Source organism: Electrophorus electricus, chromosome 21 (assembly GCF_041902795.1).
Source record: "Electrophorus electricus isolate QZ-2024a chromosome 21, ASM4190279v1, whole genome shotgun sequence".
NCBI classification, from domain to species: domain Eukaryota; kingdom Metazoa; phylum Chordata; class Actinopteri; order Gymnotiformes; family Gymnotidae; genus Electrophorus; species Electrophorus electricus.
In genome coordinates, this window is record NC_137517.1 from 3,351,678 (window position 1) to 3,369,270 (window position 17,593).

The 17,593-nt window shown below is 43.7% G+C and overlaps 2 protein-coding genes across 6 annotated transcripts; one reads left to right on the forward strand and one right to left on the reverse strand.

Moving 5' to 3' along the window:
* Positions 1–200: 200 nt before the first annotated feature.
* dazap2 (DAZ associated protein 2) lies at positions 201–3,755 on the reverse strand. Its single transcript, XM_027008479.3, has 4 exons — positions 3,599–3,755; positions 2,520–2,644; positions 2,148–2,396; positions 201–1,813 (listed from the first exon to the last, which is right to left on the reverse strand). Exons 1-4 carry the CDS (start codon positions 3,609–3,611, stop codon positions 1,685–1,687), a joined length of 516 nt encoding a protein of 171 aa, XP_026864280.1. The 5' UTR covers positions 3,612–3,755; the 3' UTR covers positions 201–1,684.
* A 4,011-nt stretch (positions 3,756–7,766) lies between these two features.
* pou6f1 (POU class 6 homeobox 1) lies at positions 7,767–16,864 on the forward strand. Of its 5 annotated transcripts, none has more exons than XM_081704687.1 (12): positions 7,767–8,118; positions 9,120–9,409; positions 9,652–9,731; positions 9,985–10,168; positions 10,258–10,355; positions 10,533–10,758; positions 12,037–12,221; positions 12,636–12,764; positions 13,272–13,517; positions 13,730–13,865; positions 14,103–14,271; positions 14,437–16,864. In XM_081704687.1, exons 2-12 carry the CDS (start codon positions 9,328–9,330, stop codon positions 14,780–14,782), a joined length of 1,881 nt encoding a protein of 626 aa, XP_081560813.1. In that variant the 5' UTR covers positions 7,767–8,118; positions 9,120–9,327; the 3' UTR covers positions 14,783–16,864. The 5 variants fall into 5 exon arrangements, with proteins under 5 accessions (XP_081560813.1, XP_081560815.1, XP_035377668.1 ...); XM_081704689.1 differs by having other exon boundaries at positions 9,120–9,249; XM_035521775.2 differs by lacking the exon at positions 9,652–9,731 and having other exon boundaries at positions 9,120–9,249.
* The last annotated feature ends 729 nt before the right edge of the window (positions 16,865–17,593 follow it).

Here is a 17,593-nt window from a genome sequence, read left to right on the forward strand (position 1 = left end):
GGCCAAAACTGAGAGGTATAGGGTAGCCTTCGCAATTCAGTAGAATCTCTGCAAAGGCCCTGAACTCTAAACCTCTTAAAAAAAAAAAACAAAAAAAAACAACAACTAAGACAACCCCATACAAATGCAGAGTAGATAAAACCATGTCAGAATTTCTCTTCCTTTGAAAGAATGTATAATGAAACAACTTTGAAAAATCATCCACACAGTAAAATTTAATGACTGACACTGTATTTGCGTTTATAAAGCATTTGTACAAAAAACAAGTTGCAAAAGGTCTAACATTTCAGAGTTGGTTGACAGTGCACATAAATTAATATCTGTAGTATTTCTAAAAATTTAACAATGATAAATCTTTATTAAAAACAAAATAGTACTGAATAAAAGTGCAAAAGGCATGCAGAACCATCAAGATGCAGTTATGCTAGATACATTTTTTAACACACCCTACTACAAAAGACAGTCAGAGCAGTGGTGTGCTTTAGTAGACATTACATGCCTACAAAACAATCACCTTCCCCTAAATTTTGATATGTTTCCTTATCTTTTATTAACCATATGTGCAGAATTATTGAGAGAAGAAGACTTTCAAGTCACAGCAAAAGCTTTTTTTTAGTGCATTCTAATCCAGATCTTTGGTACAACCAGCTTTATGGTTATACATTTAAAATGTTCACTAGGAAAGTAAAACCTGCTTGATGTGCTCAAGTACTGAAAAGAAAAATGAAACCTCTTGATTAAGCCCTGATCTCTAAATAATTCTAACTTTGAGGACATAGCTAAAGAAAACTGTGTGAGCAACACACACACACACACGCACACACGGTGTTGTGAAAAGGAAACTGTCTGACATTTCACTAAACTAAAATTTAAACATTGCATTATGTACAGCTCTGGGTATCCGACATGATGGGGGCGGGGGGGAAACAATTAATAAAAAGCCAACCAACTTTCTGAACCAAATATGAGGGCTTTTACTGCATTGTTTTTATCTGTAAATGTTTGTTAAAGTAATGGTGCTCAATACAATTTGGCACCTGATTATATTTATCTAGTTTTGCCCAAAAGGTACAATACTCTGCTATGATTCAAATTTGTAAACACATCGTTGTACTAGGTGGTGCACAATTCTTGAACTTCACATTTGTAGGATGTATAATTACACAATCAAAACGAATGAAGTACTGGAAACTGTTTGCAATGGATAAAAAGTAATTAAAACTACTATGAAATAGTAGTGCATAGCTACTTTCAAGAAAACATTTAGAAGAGTAATTTGTTGTGGGACATAAAAAAACCAAAAAACCATGATAACCACTAAAGAAATATTCCAAATTTAACACACGGTAATGGGATAAAATTTAATTTCAATTCAAGTCAAAGAGAAATTCACAAAGAATTAAACTAGGACATTTACAATGAATTGTGCCAAAGGTACCTTTTGTTCTCTGCCACCCAAACTAAACATTTCTATAATCTTTACTGTTTAGCCAAATTTGCGATGTGTAATCATGCGTTTTGTTTTGTTTTTTTAAACTGAAACAGAGGCATCATCAGCAGAGTAGTGTACCGGTAGCAGGGGATCTAAAACATTACATTCCGTTAGGTTGTATCAGGATCATGGCATCGCCATGCTAGCCCAAGGGAGGCAGGAGAGGGAAGAGGAGACAAGACACCCTCACCGTTACCAGATAGTGTAACCCCCGCTGGAGCCACCCATGAAGAAGTTGTTTTTACGTTGTGTCATCATCACATTCGCACCCTGCATGGCCGCCAGCTGTGCTGCATTCGGGGCATGTCCGGGAGGGGGGGGCTGGAATGTGAAATGACAAGCGAGTAAGCCCACATTGAAGTGTTATACTACAAAAAAATATAAAATAAATAAAAGTTAAATAAAGAGCTTGTGGATACAAACAGGGCTATTCGGATTACATTTACATCTTTTTAAATTTATGGCATTTAGCTGCTGCTTTTATCCAAAGCGTCTTACAATTATGACTGAGTACAACTTGAGCAATTGAGGGTTAAAGGCCTTGTTCAGGTGCCCTACAGGGGTAACTTGGCAATGGTGAGGCTTGAACCAGCAACCACTGCATTTCTGAAGTTGATATATTGCAGTCCGATAGGTCTTCGCTGGGAATACTCACAGGAATGGAAGCAGAGGTGCCAGGGCCAAAACGAGCTCCCGCATCAAATCCACCATCAACTAGGACTGTGGAACCTGGAGGATACACCGGTCCCATGGGGTAGTAAGCCATCGGAATGTTAGGGGCCATTGCTCCCACTGGCACAGTCTGTGGCATGGGCATATACATCTGAGTAGCAGGGTATGCAGTTGTCATCGGAGGTAGCTGACCAGGGGCTTGGGGTGGGTGCATATACCTTGACTGGTAGATCTATGAAAGAGAGAAGAGACTTAAGTGAGAGGTAAATAACTGACCGATACAAAGGCAACCACTGCATTTCAGGCTGTGGCTACAGCGCAACCACGACCGTTTTTTGTTTTGTTTTGTTTTTACCTCGGAATAGGCAGGAGGGGCATCTGAATAGGGGGGTGCCTGTGGAGGTGGTGGAATTTGCATAGCAGGAGGGTAAATGGGTGCAGTGCTCTGTTGAGGGTACACAGCTTGCTGTGGATAGGAACCTGCACGGACAAAGTCAGACATTAATTTTACCGACAAAGGGAGAATTCTTTTCGCACCATGGTGAACGATGGTTTCGGTGCGAGGTAAACTAATGTGTAAACCAGTCCATAGGGGCGTTAATTAGATAATTAGCTCGCTAGCCAAATAGCAATGACATCAACTCAAAGTCCATCCTATTCACACACTGAGACGGCAAGTGAGAGATTTGACAAGATCACAACGGTGATCGTTACACTCGTTTAAATTAACACGACTATTGTCATTAGGCTGTCACTCGTCTACACAAACATGACCCAGTGGCGCTGCAACACGATCATTAGACTTAAATTTGCCTTTTCCCCCTTCAGAGCCATCGAAAAGAGAAACAGCAAAGTTGGCTAGCTATCTAGCTAGCTAGTCCACTGCTGCAAGCCAGCAGTTAAGTCTAGCTAGCTAGCTAGCAAGCCATTTTCTCGTTACGCAAAACTCGCAAAACACTTAGCTGACTGGCGACCCATTGTGTGCACAGCTAACCATCAGTAAAATACACACACCTGGCCCAACACCAGTTGGATTATTTTTTTTAGCTGCGCTCATCTCTGCTAAAGGGGTCACCTTTTGATTCACGTCATCGTTACCACGCAGGCTCACGGCTAGCCTGAAGTAAGCTAGCAGTTAGCCGAGTTAGCTGTAAATAAAGTACTTACACACGGCCTCATTACGGCCAGGCCACGGACCGCTTTTGTTTTAAGACGTGAACAGAAAATGTGGCTCGCACAACGTCGCTTTATTCACCGCCAGATGGCTAATTAGCTAAGAAGCTAGCTAAATCAATTAGCTAGCTAGCTAGCTAGCATTAGCTAAAAGAGCCTATAGTTGCTAAGGAGCCAAACCAAACCTGTTTACACTCCGGCCAGCTCATGACTACTAAAAATTAGCAAAATAAATAAAATGAACCAGGTTCAGAAACATACCTTTGTTGTTCATGGTTGTTTGTCGAAGAGTAAGTGCTCTAAATCTACTCGTATTTTAAGAGACAGAGCGTATTGTGTTTGACGGCGACTAACTCCAGCTTTGGTCTTCCTGGTCTTTTCCTGACTACTTCCTTGTTTTCGTCGAACTGCACCCGTCTCTCCTCACTGCTCCATGTTAAAGAGACACTTCTAGAGACATTTCTGAAGCCATTTCTCAAAAATATAGACGTTAATGTTGCTAATAACCGCAACCGTTTACTATCTGTATTATGTTACGTGTATTGTAAATATAGCGCTGTTGTTGCCCTGTTTTTATTCAACATGATTTCTCATCACACTTATTCTCATCAGTCCACTTTTGCCGTTTCGCTTATTGAACATTTTTGTGCCATTTCTTACTGTGAAATGAAACACTTGAAATAGCCAAACACAAAAGGTCCGTCATAAACTAAAATATTAAATGCCACGCAGTAATCTAGTGTCACCGAAAAATGAAACATGACTAAATTGCTCAGAGATGAGCAAATCGGTGTGTTTTAGAATACTGTTCCTTATTAACTGATTTGCGAGTACTGAAATGTTGGACGCAGCGATAGGGTCAAAATATGGACCGGCAATGAGACCTCGAAGGCATGACTTTTACCAAGATTGTGGAAATAAAATACATTCAAATGCAGTGCACTGTAGTAAAAGATGTAGAAATAGACCCGGAGACTGAACAATACTGTAAAAGCATATGGGAGAAGGAGGCATCACGCAACAACAACGCCCAGTGGGTGTTGAACTCGAGAAAATACTACAACAGCAACCATCATGCTAGCAGACATCCAAGATAGCTGGACTGCTCCACACCCTGACATGGTCCATGCCTACTGGCTGAAGAAGTTAAACGCCCTCCACTTCCACCTGGCAGCACAGATTAACCATCTGCTAACGAATGGATCACAGCCTGAACGGTTAACTAAAGTCCTGATCCTGAAGGACCCCCAGAAAGGGGCAGTTCCATTCAACTTCCAGCCCATAACCTACCTCTGTGCAACATGGAGACTCCTCTCAGGCATCATTGCGTCTAAGGTGTGCAGGCACGAGAATCAATACATGAGTGGGGCCCAGAAAGGTGCTGACAAGAACACCAGAGGAGCCAAGCAGCAGTTACTGGTGGATCAATTAGTCACTCTAGACTGTAAGACCAGACAGGCCAACTTGTGCACCGCCTGGATTGACTACAACAAAGCCTATAATTCAGTGACCCACATATGGATCCTGGAATGCTCGAGGCTGTATAACATTAACAGGACCCTAAGAGCCTTCATCAAGAACTCAGTGGGGCTGTACAAGACCAGCCTAGAGGCAAACCAGGCCAACAGCTCAAGTCACCATCAAGTGTGGGATTTACCAAGGAGTTGCCATGTCCCTGCTATTGTTCTGCAAAAGCCTGAACCCTCTCAGTGAGATCATCACCAAGAGTGGCTACAGATACTGGCTAGAAAATGGAGCAATGGTCAGCTGCCTGCACTGCATGGATAACTCACTAATCCATCTCACCAAGATATACAGCAATGACATCGGAATGTCATTTGGACAGAACAAGTGTGGTCGGATGGTTACAAGGCGAACAAAGTTAATCAGAACTGAGGGGATTGTGCTATTGGAAGGTAACATAGCAGATGTTGAGGGAAGCTACAAGTACCTTGGAATTTCACAGGCAAATGGGAATCATGCATCATAACAGCAGGCATAGCGTACATGGAATGCCATAACCTAGTGGCTGGCATTGTATACAGAAACATCTGTGCTGAATACGGAATGGAAGCTCTGAGGTCAATGTGGGATACACCCCACATTGGTGTTAGAGAATGACTGAGCTAAGATCTTGTGGTACATGCAGATACAGACTGACAAAATGGTAATGGCTAACCAACCGGACATAGTAGTGATGGACAAACTATATATATATATATATATATATATATATATATATATATATATATATATATATATATATATATATATATATATAGTTACAACTCAATTTATTAGAAAATTAATATTTATTAGAAGCACCCTATCCATATTATGCACCTATTATGCAACTCTTCATCAATAGGTAGAATCTACTGGCCGTTTTTAAGTTGCAGACTGCTTATAAACCAACAGTGACGATGCTTAATGGAAACACTGAAGCAGCATCGCTGTGCTTGATGCATTCATACAAGGGAAACCCCCCCCCCACTACCATGCCTGTAGTACATCAGTGTCAGTAATAGTCCTGTGTTCCAACACTATTCCATGAGGAACAGTTTAGAAACTGAATGATAGTGCGTGTTCATTTCTAAAATATGCGTACCTAATAAGGTAGCCAGAGACTGTAGGTGCCAGATATGTGGAGTGTCCCACAGTGTGGGAGTCAAGTATATATTCCGAGCCAGGCTGATGAGCACTGTTATAGCACTGGTGATGTTTTATAAAACTGCTTCATATAAGTCACTGTATGCTCTTGTAAAAATTATACCAGTGTATCAAGAAAAGCAGCACAGCTAAAAATGCTGATGGCCTGAAACGTCTGCACCTGTCACCCATTCTGCCAAATTTGGACCCTGTCCCACCTTTTACTGTCTTCCTCTGGGTTCAAATCAGATACAAACCTCCACTGATTACAACCCACGAGGCTTCAGTCTCAAAGTAGGTGGAGCCTGGGAACTGTGTTCTGAATGACAGATGCATTAAATGGAACATGGCATTTGATTTAGAAGTATGTTTGTGTGCACTAATTTTTCATTCAAGGTGAGTCTGTTTGCTCTAAGCAATGCCTGGTGCTGGATTGGAGGCTAATTACACATTCGTCTGTATTCAGCCATACCCGTCTCCCTTTGAGCTCCATGGCAATATGCTACTAATGCATGCAAATAGCAGTTTTTGCCAGCTGGCTCGACAAGAGAGGAAAAGATTAGCGTGTGTAGGACACACTGCAACTCTCATAACCCCTTTTACAATGAAAAGTGCACTTGTGTTATGCGATGAAATTGAATTTTTGATGGCCGTGAGAATAATTTATCATTCCACAAGACAGAATATAGCATAAACATTGTCTGTTGTATCTGTTTTATAACAGGAACAGGGAAAAAGAGACCACAGAATTAAAGCGGCACATGAGTTTTCTGTTTTTCTGCACCTGGACTGTGTTTGAGTAATCCAGACAAGGTGTATGATGTTCTGTAGACCCGTACAGACATTTCATGTGTATGCCAAAGACCTTTTTAGTAAAACAGTGCCATGATTTCACAATGTATTGAGTAATTCAGGCCGTTACCACAATCAATTGTCAGCACAAGAAATAGTCTCAGAAGAGGTCACAATCTGTAATAAATAAACCATTAAGGGCATCTTTGAAATGGCATAACATTTACCTTCCCCAGGTTTAGGTATAGCTGATGTAAGAATTTAGTGGGATAATTAAGTGCTTGTTGTTAATAGAAATGTTTGCTTAGGAAAGTAAATTATCTTTAGAAAATGAAGACAAACAAGGCAAGTGCGATTCAAGTGTTGGCAGATTTATTGAATTTGGGAGATTTATTGAGATTTATATAACTTGAAATGATATTAACCCTTTCAAAGCTAGTTGATTCCTAAAATCTCCACTTTCACCTGTTTTCCAGGAAACTGCTTCCCATAAACCGCAGACCTACAGTTTCCCATTCACGTGGAACCAGACTTCAGATTACTAATATACAAGCAACACACAAACATTAGAGCAAAGCTATTCACAGAGATGCATCAAATGATATATTTGTATTTTCTCATGATAAATCACACAGTACTGGCAACAAAGGTACTTAACAGTTTCAGTGATGGCCACTAGATGTCAAACATTCATTATAAATTCGACAAAGGTTATTAGGGACATAAACATTTCATCTCTACAGAGGTATTTTATGTATTATATTGGACATTTAAAATGTGGCATTTGTCTTGATCTTATAATTTCTAATTCACAACGTTCTAATTTTAAAACAAGGTTAGATCACTAGCGCCTGTAAACCTTTAACACTATAAACCTTCATTTATAACGTTTAAAATAGAACATTTACACGTTTCCCGGGCGCCGTGTGGAAATGGCGCTACTATCGCTTTAAGGCAGCCATAGTTTTTTGGCATGTCGAGGCAGCGACATTTTTTCAATGCAAGACTCGGCCTGCATAAATTATGTTCATGACGTAGTGCAAAAGACCAATTTTCTGTTAATTTTTGGAGACTTTTCCGCAGATAACAGTTTTTCTCGATTCATTGGGCGCACCAAGTTCCCCTGCGCGACAGTTAACGGGGTACCTATTACTAAATATTTAGTAAAGGACGGTCACCGCGTTGCCGAACCTCCTTATCAATGCAAATCCCTCTTTTGTGTGCAGCCATAGCGCCCGTCTGGAAGCTGTGAGATGAATTTTTAATTATGCATGTCTAAAACAAACTGTGGCAAAGCTCGCCGAAGGAGGAGAAATAGAAATTTGACCGAAATTACACGGGTAAGTTATGAATATGATTACATAAGAACATGGCTTTTCCCCCTTTGCATGACAGACCGATGATAGGAAATGAGTTTTTGGTTAATATGCAATGGTCTTAATTAGCATAATTTATATATTTATGATAAAGAGAAAGGAAATACATAAAAATGCAGTCTCGAGGCACGGCGCGTGAGGAGTGTGGGTAGAAGACGTGGCTTGTTAAAGTGGTGTGTGCCCCCCCCGCCCGAGTCCCGGAGTTTGATGGGGTGCCATGGGGGCAACACCTGCTGAAGTTTGGACACATGGAGAATCTTAGGCGGAGGGGTGGCTCCGTGCCTTTGAACTACACGTCCTCTCTGACATTTCGGGGGAGGGGGATGGTTTAAAACAACACGTATGCACTTTAACGATTGTCACCCGTGAAACACGAGTTCGCCTGACATACAGCAACACCACGGCGGCCGTCACCGGCTGCTTTATGTGAAAATGTTCCGCAGTGCTTTGCATAATACCCTGTTGTTTTAGGACAGGATCGAGGAATCTGGCATTTCGCGCGCGCACGCCCCCCCGTCTGGCCCGGTAACGATATAACGCGATTTGGGCTGGCCGCGTGCATGTAGCCGGCGATGCACCGGCCGCGCGGGCTTTGCGCGGAGTCACTGCCGAAATGTGTCGAAAGGTGACCGCGGGCGTGGTGTGTGGTCGTAATGCCGCCTGAACGCGCCGCGTTACTGATCGCTCGTCCCTCATGCTGCAGTGGCACAGTTCACATCCAGTCGAAATGTGTTCAGTGAGTGTGGAAAGTTGCTGGGATTTCTGAGTGCAGGATGTTTTCCCCTCTACTCAAAAGTCCTCGAGAGAGCAACCCCCCCCCCCCCCCCCCCCAAAAAAAAACAACAAAAAATAGTGCTTGGTGCTGTGAATCTCGCCACGGCGTGGTTTGTAATTGGGAGTTGGAACTGATTATGGTTTTGTAGTTGGCATTCAGCACTGGAAATTTTGTAAATGTCTTGATTCAGGTGGTATCGCGAGCAGGTTCTGCTTTCTTCTGTCATCATGCCAAACGTGTGAGCTCCTTGGGCATCAACCTGAACCATGGACTCGGAAGACCTCCCTGCAAACGACGCACCTCTCACTGTCAATGAGCAGGTAGCAGCACTTTGGTCACAAGCAGGTCCTTCTGCAGCGTTTTGACTGTGTGCGCCCACCGTTATCACAGTTTACGTGATGCCTCATGCTCAAATAAACACAAACTCCATTAGCTATCTGTTGCTACGAGCAACCCTCGCCTCCACCCTCCGACACCCAGGTGTTTCTCATGCTTCTTCGTGTACGTGCATGTCCACTTTAACGTCCTATGAATTATGTCGTACAGCAGAGTATAAGCAATCTTCTGTTGGTTTGAGGTGGTTGCAGCAAGCATTGCTTACGCTGGTTTGGAGCCGACACCCTTCGTGTCTGGTCGCTGTACTCATGTCTGTGCCTTTTTGTGTCTGTGTTTGTTTGGTTCATCGTGCCCTAATATCTGCCTGGCCTTTCTGTTCTCCTTAGCCATTCACTGTCTGACTGCAGAAGTGTTTTTTCAGCTGTTAGGTTTCTGCAGTTTGACATTCCCTGCTCAAGACGACCAGGTATGCATCCACTCTCTTTCCGCAAAGCTGTGCACCCAGATCGGATGCTCCCTGTCTGTTTGTGCTACTGAACTACTCCTTCACCCCGGGCCATATTTTAGCTCTGGGTGATGGCAGAAGTGTTTCCATCTTACTGGCTCCTTAGTTTGGCTATCTGTCACATACTTTAGGCCTGTATTGTTTGTACACCTCCGTGCCGTGACGGACCGCCAGCGTGAGCCTCACCTGGCTTTACATGCTCACCTGTCTCCAGGTTATTGTCATGTCTGGCCATGAGACCATTCGCGTGCTAGAAGTGGAAGTGGACGCGGCTCTGTCCTCCTCGGGGGCTGATGGGAAGTTGGGTGCTGGGGGAGAGGAGGTTGCGGACCCAACCCTGGAGCCAGCAGAGGGGCGCACTCAGGACAGTCCGGTAGCATCCAGTACCGCTGCCTCTGGTGAGGGAGCAACAGCTGCATCGCATACAAAACTCCTGTTCTATTCTGTTCGGTGGTGTTCTGTTCAGTTGTCATGTTTATCCCCACAGTTTCTACTGAGGCTGTCCAGACTGTGGCTGCCCCGATCAGTGTGTCTCTGCCTCAGCCCCAAACCACCATGCCAATCACTGTCCAGACATGTCCACAGGTAAACGGCTTAAGCATTGTTTGGGCCAAACTTTGAGTGCCCCATTCATTTCTCATTCAGTGCATTTCCAGTACCTTTTTTAAAGCTCATAGTGGAATCATACTTTGAAAAGCATGTTCTGTAAGCCTGTCCACCTGGTTTATGTGATTTTTAAAAACATTTTTTGGCACTCTTAAGGTTCTGACCCAGGATGGCCTGGCCACCCTGATGACGGGCATGATGGCCCAGCAGGGCTCCCTGGGCCAGCCCCTCCTCATCCCCATCAGTATGGCGGGCTCCGTGGGCGGGCAGAGCGGCCTGGCTGTTCTTACGTTTCCCGCCGCTACGGTGGCCACCCTCCCCGGTCTCGCAGCCGCAGGGCAGGCCGGAAGCCTGATCAAACTGCCTTTTGCCGGCCTGCAGGGTAACGTGCTCCTTACTACTCAATGCGAGCAGAATTTTGGCCCATAATGTGTTTGTATTTGATTTAAGCGCATTTTTCAGCTGATACAGAGATTGCTTAAAGTTCTAGTTATATATTTGATGCTTCTGAACAGCGGTAGTTTAAGATTAGGTTGTACGGACAGACCTGATCTGGTAGCATTACATTCAACAAATAAAAAAGATTTGTGAGCGTATTACAATTTGGCTGTTTGTAAGCGAGGCTTAGTCATGATTTTAGAAAGAAATGATTATCCATGCCTCATAGGAAAATTTTGTTTAGAACATTTAAAAAGAGAAATTTATATTGCCAGTCTAAATTTGTACTACACATAACTTTGAGAAGTGCTGGGGACAAGAATGTGCACCAGGTGTTGCATTAATTTTAGCTGCTCATCAAATTCACGTTCCCTTTAAGAAATGAAGCCCTCTGGCACGTTAAAGAAATCAGCACTGGGTCTGAGAGGTAGAAGCTCATGAAAAGATTTTATGGCCATGTTTGTCAAGTTTATTGCTGTTGAACAATTCGCAAAGTATCAGAACCGTGGTTTAAAATGTTTGTAGTGCGGATTTGTATTTATTTTTGATAAATAAGTTTTGTTTCACAAATTGTCAGTTGTACTGTGTTTATCTCAGCACCGCATGACAAAATATAGGCACAAATGTCTGATTTTGCCATTAATAATATAAATTTTTATTGACTAAAATGCACAGATTGTTATTGAACGAATAATGTATGCTTGTAGGGAAATCACTTTTGAAACAAACACAGAACTGTTTCTCCAGAGAGAGTGCACTTTCAAAGGGTGGCGGAGCCACAATCAGCCATTTCAGAAAGTGATGGCGACGTGTCCCTAGTGTTGCCAGCATAAATTATGTCTGTGCTGCCAAAAAAGAGTTGTTTTTTTTTGTTTTTTTTTGGGAAACGGAGGCCTGAAGCGGTAGGGAGGAAAATATCTGCTCCTACACAAATCCTGAGTTTTCATGTGGACGTGTGACGTCCACAAACTGATTTTAAAATAGCACCACGCTGTCGTTCTCAGTGTACATATGAAGACAGGTTGGAGTAGGTTTGGGTTTCTCTCAGCCCTGAAGATTTTCTCCTTCACTATCGGCTGATCTTTCCAAAGACCGCGTTCCCGGATCTCCCTGGTGCCGTGCCGCGTGACCTCGAGGCCGGCGTCTGATTGGCGGTCCTCTAAAGCATTCCTCTGCGTCTTTTTTTTGTTCCCCTTCTAAAACCCCCCCCCCCCCCCCCCAGCTGCCACAGTTCTGAACTCCGTCCAGCCCCAGCTGCAAACGCCTGCACAGACGCTCCTGCAGACGCAGGCGGCACCGGGCGGGGCTGCCCAGGTGCCCGCCACCCCGGCCTCGCACAAGGCCCCCGAGCCCAGCGTGTCCGTGGCTACACTCCAGACTGCAGGCCTCACCATTAACCCTGCCATCGTGAGTTAGAGCGGCTGCACATCACATGACGTGACACTACCTCTCTGGACTAAATAAATTGTTTTTTATTTTTCTTTTGTTCTTCTTTTATATTAATATTTGAATATTGCCTTGGGAGATGGTTAGTTAATGTGATATTAGCATGTGATATGATGTATTTTGTCTCAAGTCATAGTTGCTTCTCATAGTGCTTTTGTTGGTTCACCTGCTAGAGCATGTAAAGCAGGTGTTAGCAACACCAAGGTCATGGGTTCAATTCCCAGGGAGCATCCGTATTGTCATACTCATGAATATGTAAATCACCTTGGATATGTGCTTCTTCCAAATGCTGTAAATGTTAACATGTGTTGCCTTTTCCTTTTCTGTTATGATAGAAAAGTGCTTTATTCAAACTGATGTCTCTGGCTGTCTCAGATCAGTGCTGCTTCACTGGGGGCCCAACCGCAGTTCATCAGCTCCCTGACCACAACTCCCATAATCACTAGTGCCATGTCCAATGTGGCAGGACTCACCAGTCAGATCATCACCAATGCACAGGGACAGGTATGACGGAAATGATGATTTATATCAGCAGCACCTATCGTGAAAGTGTTTTAATGTTACAGTAGTGGGATGTATTCAAGCCATTGCTATGTCATTTTAAGTTTACAACCCCTGTCATTGAAGAGCTGTCCTGTTTCCCCATAAGGACATTAACACATGTATTAATGGCATTACCCAGCTTCCTTAAGGTCTGAATACAGTAGTCACCATGCAGCTTTGCCTTTAAACCTTTGGAGGGGGAAAAAATTCTGTTACTATGTGAACTGGGATTTTTCCATGTTGTAAACAAGCTTTATATATCTGAATGTGGTGGGAGGGGGTGTTAATTTGAGGATTTTTATGGACCCATTTGTCATAAAGTTCAGACAGGTGATATTTTCAAACAGTTTAAAAACATCATTGATGACAACAACAATAACAACAACAATAATAAGGCGGAAAAAAGGAGCAACAGCAACGGAGTGATGAGGCCTTGCGCCGACGTCGGCTGCGTCCCCTTGTCTGCAGGTGATCGGCACTTTGCCTGTGCTGGTGAACCCCGCCTCGCTGGCTGGAGCACCCACGGCTTCCGCGTTACCCGCGCAGGGTCTGCAGGTGCAGACCGTGTCGCCGCAGCTGCTGCTGAACTCGCAGGGCCAGATCATAGCCACCCTCGGCAACGGCCCAGCCGCCCCCACCTCTGCCCCCGGCGGCGGCGCCGCCGTCCTGCCCAAAGCCGCCGGGCCTCTCTCGCACACCAAAACCACCACGCAGGTGGGACCCGACACTGTTTAATCGATGTCCAGCGAACGAGCAAGGCGCTTTTATGTTGGGGGCTCGGTTCCACGGTGTTAGCTGTCGCAGCTTTTGCCTGAACAGATCTGACAGTTTGCAATTTTAGGATTAAATGCGAAAAGCAGGATCCGTGGGTTGGGGGAAGCTGGATCGCGGGTTCGCGTTCGTGCTCATTGCGATTGGCTGTGCAGGGACCCATGGTGACGGTAGCCCAGACTCCAGTGGTGATTGCTCCCCAGCCATCGGCAGGGAAGACGACCTCTGCTGTTTCCACGGCGGTGCCTATAGCCTGTGCAGAAATGCCCACTGTGGGTCAGCTTGTCAGCAGTATGTATTCTCTTGTTCCCCTTTTTAAACAGAAATGTCACTGTCATTCACGGTTGGCTGGCTTGTACATGTTGGAGAGGTTACAAAGATCTCTTTTATAGTAACTAACATTAATCTCTTATCTGCAAACTAATCCAGCCTCGTTTATATCTGGTGCAGGGCTTGTTTGTCTGTGTGTGTTTGGTTAGATCACTGGGGTTGGTGAGAGTTAAAGGTTTTCTTTTCTCCCGTGTGAAGAACCACAGTCTGGTGTGTCTGAGGAAGAGGGCATTAACCTGGAGGAGATTCGGGAGTTTGCCAAAAACTTTAAAATCAGAAGACTCTCCCTGGGACTGACCCAAACACAAGTGGGCCAGGCTCTCACAGCGACAGAGGGACCCGCCTACAGCCAGTCTGCTATTTGCAGGTCAGTCTCTCTCTCTCTCGTGTGTGTGTGTGTGTGTGTGTGTGTGTGTGTGTGTGTGTGTGTGTACTTTATCAGCTATACACGGATAGCTTAGCGCATGTCAGTCGGCCTCTAAACGCAGATGGCGTCTGTGCCTTTGTCTTCGCTCCGACTTCACCCCTGCAGATTCGAGAAGCTTGACATCACACCTAAGAGTGCCCAGAAGCTGAAGCCCGTGCTGGAGCGCTGGCTGGCCGAGGCCGAGCTCTGGAACCAGAAGGGCCAGCAAAACCTGATGGAGTTCGTGGGCGGCGAGCCGTCCAAGAAGCGAAAGCGCCGCACCAGCTTCACGCCACAGGCCATTGAGGCCCTCAACACCTACTTTGAGAAGAACGCCCTCCCGACAGGCCAGGAGATTACGGAGATCGCCAAGGAGCTGAATTATGACCGGGAGGTGGTACGGGTGTGGTTCTGCAACCGTAGGCAGACGCTCAAGAACACCAGCAAGATCAACGTGTTCCAGGTACAGTAAGGGCGACGGAGAGGCAGCGCATGCAATAGAGGAGTTGGGTGCAGGTGTGCCGGGGAAAAACCTGGGCTGGTTCTTTTGTATTGCGAAGTGTTTTCAAGGCTGGTGCTCTATGAGGAGAGTGCACGGTGGTGTTCACAGCCGATGGACTTGGGTTGCTATCGAAGCCGACGGGATTGCATAACTGGTCTTTGGTCGGGGGGAACATGACCCTCAGTTTTCTGTAACAATTTTTTTCTTACTCTGCATGTGGTACTGTCATTTTGAGCACTGATTGCCATTGAGAAACCATTTTCTTGCTCACGTTTTGACTGTAAATTTTGTTTATTGATGATTGTATGTGGGTGCCCTTTCAAATACTCATATAATTGATAACTGATGACCATATAAAGCAGTGAAATGTAAAAGCCCTCTATTTAGACAATTTTTTTTTTTTTTAATGGATTTTGCCTACATGCAATAGAATAGTGGCAAGACCCTTTTATTTTAGCTGTGGTGAAATCTTTTTGGTAATAATCCTCACAATCTTTTACTTATGCCACAGGTTTTGACAGTCTAGAACTAAGATTGTGTAGGAGTGGATTAGGCGCACCCCAGAAGCTGAGCTACACTTTCAGATATTTAAGTCTTATGGTGATGTAATGTTTTAAACCATTGTTCCCATGTTTTTTCAGCTTTCTGGTAGCTCTGACAGTCCTCTCATACGGTCAGTCTTCTGTAAGAAAGTCTGTCTTTTTACAGTGTGTGAGCAATGTTGTGATAATGGACAATCATGGTATTTGGATCGGAGCGTATGACCTCGATTTTAGGTTGCAAAACTCACTGCATTATAATTAGGCTTTCTTGTCTTTTTATGAAGTTAAATAGATGCTCACCTAAGCACATTATGTCTATTGTTTTAAATAGAGAATTTAGCAAGTTTTAAACATATTTAAGATTGCAGTGGCTAACATGACATTTAAGTCTATATGGATTACTCTTAACGTAACACATGTATGCCAAAATAATAGCTTTGATAGGTAGATCTCTATTAAAGGAAAAGCTCTTTATATTGTGAAGGTCTGCCTCAGATTAAAAACATTGAGTAGTAATGTAAATATGACGGAGCATTGTTGATCTATTCCTCACATGTTGGTCATGTGGAGAGTGACTAGTTAAAGGACTGTTAGCTGAGCTTTCAGTTATATTACCATAGTAACTCCAGTCAGTATGACTTATGCGTTTCAAATTTACCACCCTCTTTCTCTCTGTTCTCGTTCCTGATTATTCGTTTATTCATGCCAACCCTTTGCCCAAAAGTCCATGAATAATATGGAGAAAAGTTTTCTTTGTTTTCCTTCTAAAATGCAATGTTTTCTGAAGCCTTAACGTGTGTGTGTGTGTGTGTGTGTGTGTGTGTGTGTGTGTGTGTGTGTGTGTGTGTGTGTGTGTGTGTGTGTGTGTGTGTGTGTGTGTGTGTGTGTGTGTGTGTGTGTGTGTGTGTGATATAATTAGTCAGCTATCCACACAGTCCTGTTTGTGGCAATGCAACAAGTCGTAGAGTTAATAAGACAACAGATTGTGACCGTAGGACAAAAAACAAAATATCGACTGAAGTATGTGCTAATGTGTTCTTGTTTCGTATGTAGGTGTTTTGACACAAAGCTATACCGTTATGAATTCTGAATGCTCATATATTGGATCTTTTTCTGAGCCAAAAAATGTTTTTTGGTAATGTTTGGAGAAGGGAGCTGTAGCCTAGCTTTCAATTGTTCTCTATAAACATGAACTGAAGATGTTCAAGAACAAGAATTGCTCCAACTTTTTTACTCCATGATGTGGCAGTACAGCAGAGCACTTAAACCAGCTATGATTTAATTTAACTCCATTTATACTGTAAGCTTTAGCAAAGGTACTCGGAAAACCTTTATTATTATTATTATTTTTTTGGTAATATTTGTCATTTATCTTGTTATTTGAGTAACAGTAAATGGGAATGAGAAATCCAAGTAAATTGTATGGAAATGGTGGAATAATCTCTTGTGTATAACATTTAATACTTGCCATTCTATCTCAATAAAGTGTCATTTAACTCAAATGCTATTATATATGCTAATAGTGATATTTGTTTTGCTGATACACAGTGCATTAATAAGATGCTTCCAGGTGACTTGAACCCATGTGATGGACCTGAGAATATGTGCTGTTGGTTTTCCCATTGCTTTTGTCTTAACTAACTCCAAAACCCAACAATAATCCCAAGACTACTAACCCAGTAGGAATCTATGAAAGAACAGCTGGCGATTTGTATTCTTAAATGGCCCAGAGATGTTGGAAGCAGATCCTTTATGTACTGTATGTTATGACATGAGGTCTCCATGGAATGGACTTATTTTTCAAGCACATCCCACAAGATTGGACTGGTTGGTTTGGACTGAAATCAGGTGAGTTTGGAGGCCAGGTCAACTGCCTCTGTTGGCTTTCCTTCTTCCCACAGTGGATCCTGGTGCCACCTCCAACGTGCGTCCTGCTGTCTACATGACGTGAGATTAAAAGTGGTTTATCAGATCTTTTATTGTCCGTGGTCTGGTTCTGATGCTCACATGCCCATTGTAGGTGCTTGGGGCAGAGGTCAACCAGTCTGCGTCAACGCAGCATGCTGTGGTTCACTTTGTGGTTCGACACTTTTCCGTTACAAACAGCGTTAACTTTTTCAACAATTCGTGCTACAGTAGCTCTTCTGTGGGATCGGACAAGACAGGCTAATCCTTGCTCCCCACACACATGACCCTACCGTTGGTTCACCAGTTGTCCTTCCTTGGACTGCTTTTGGTA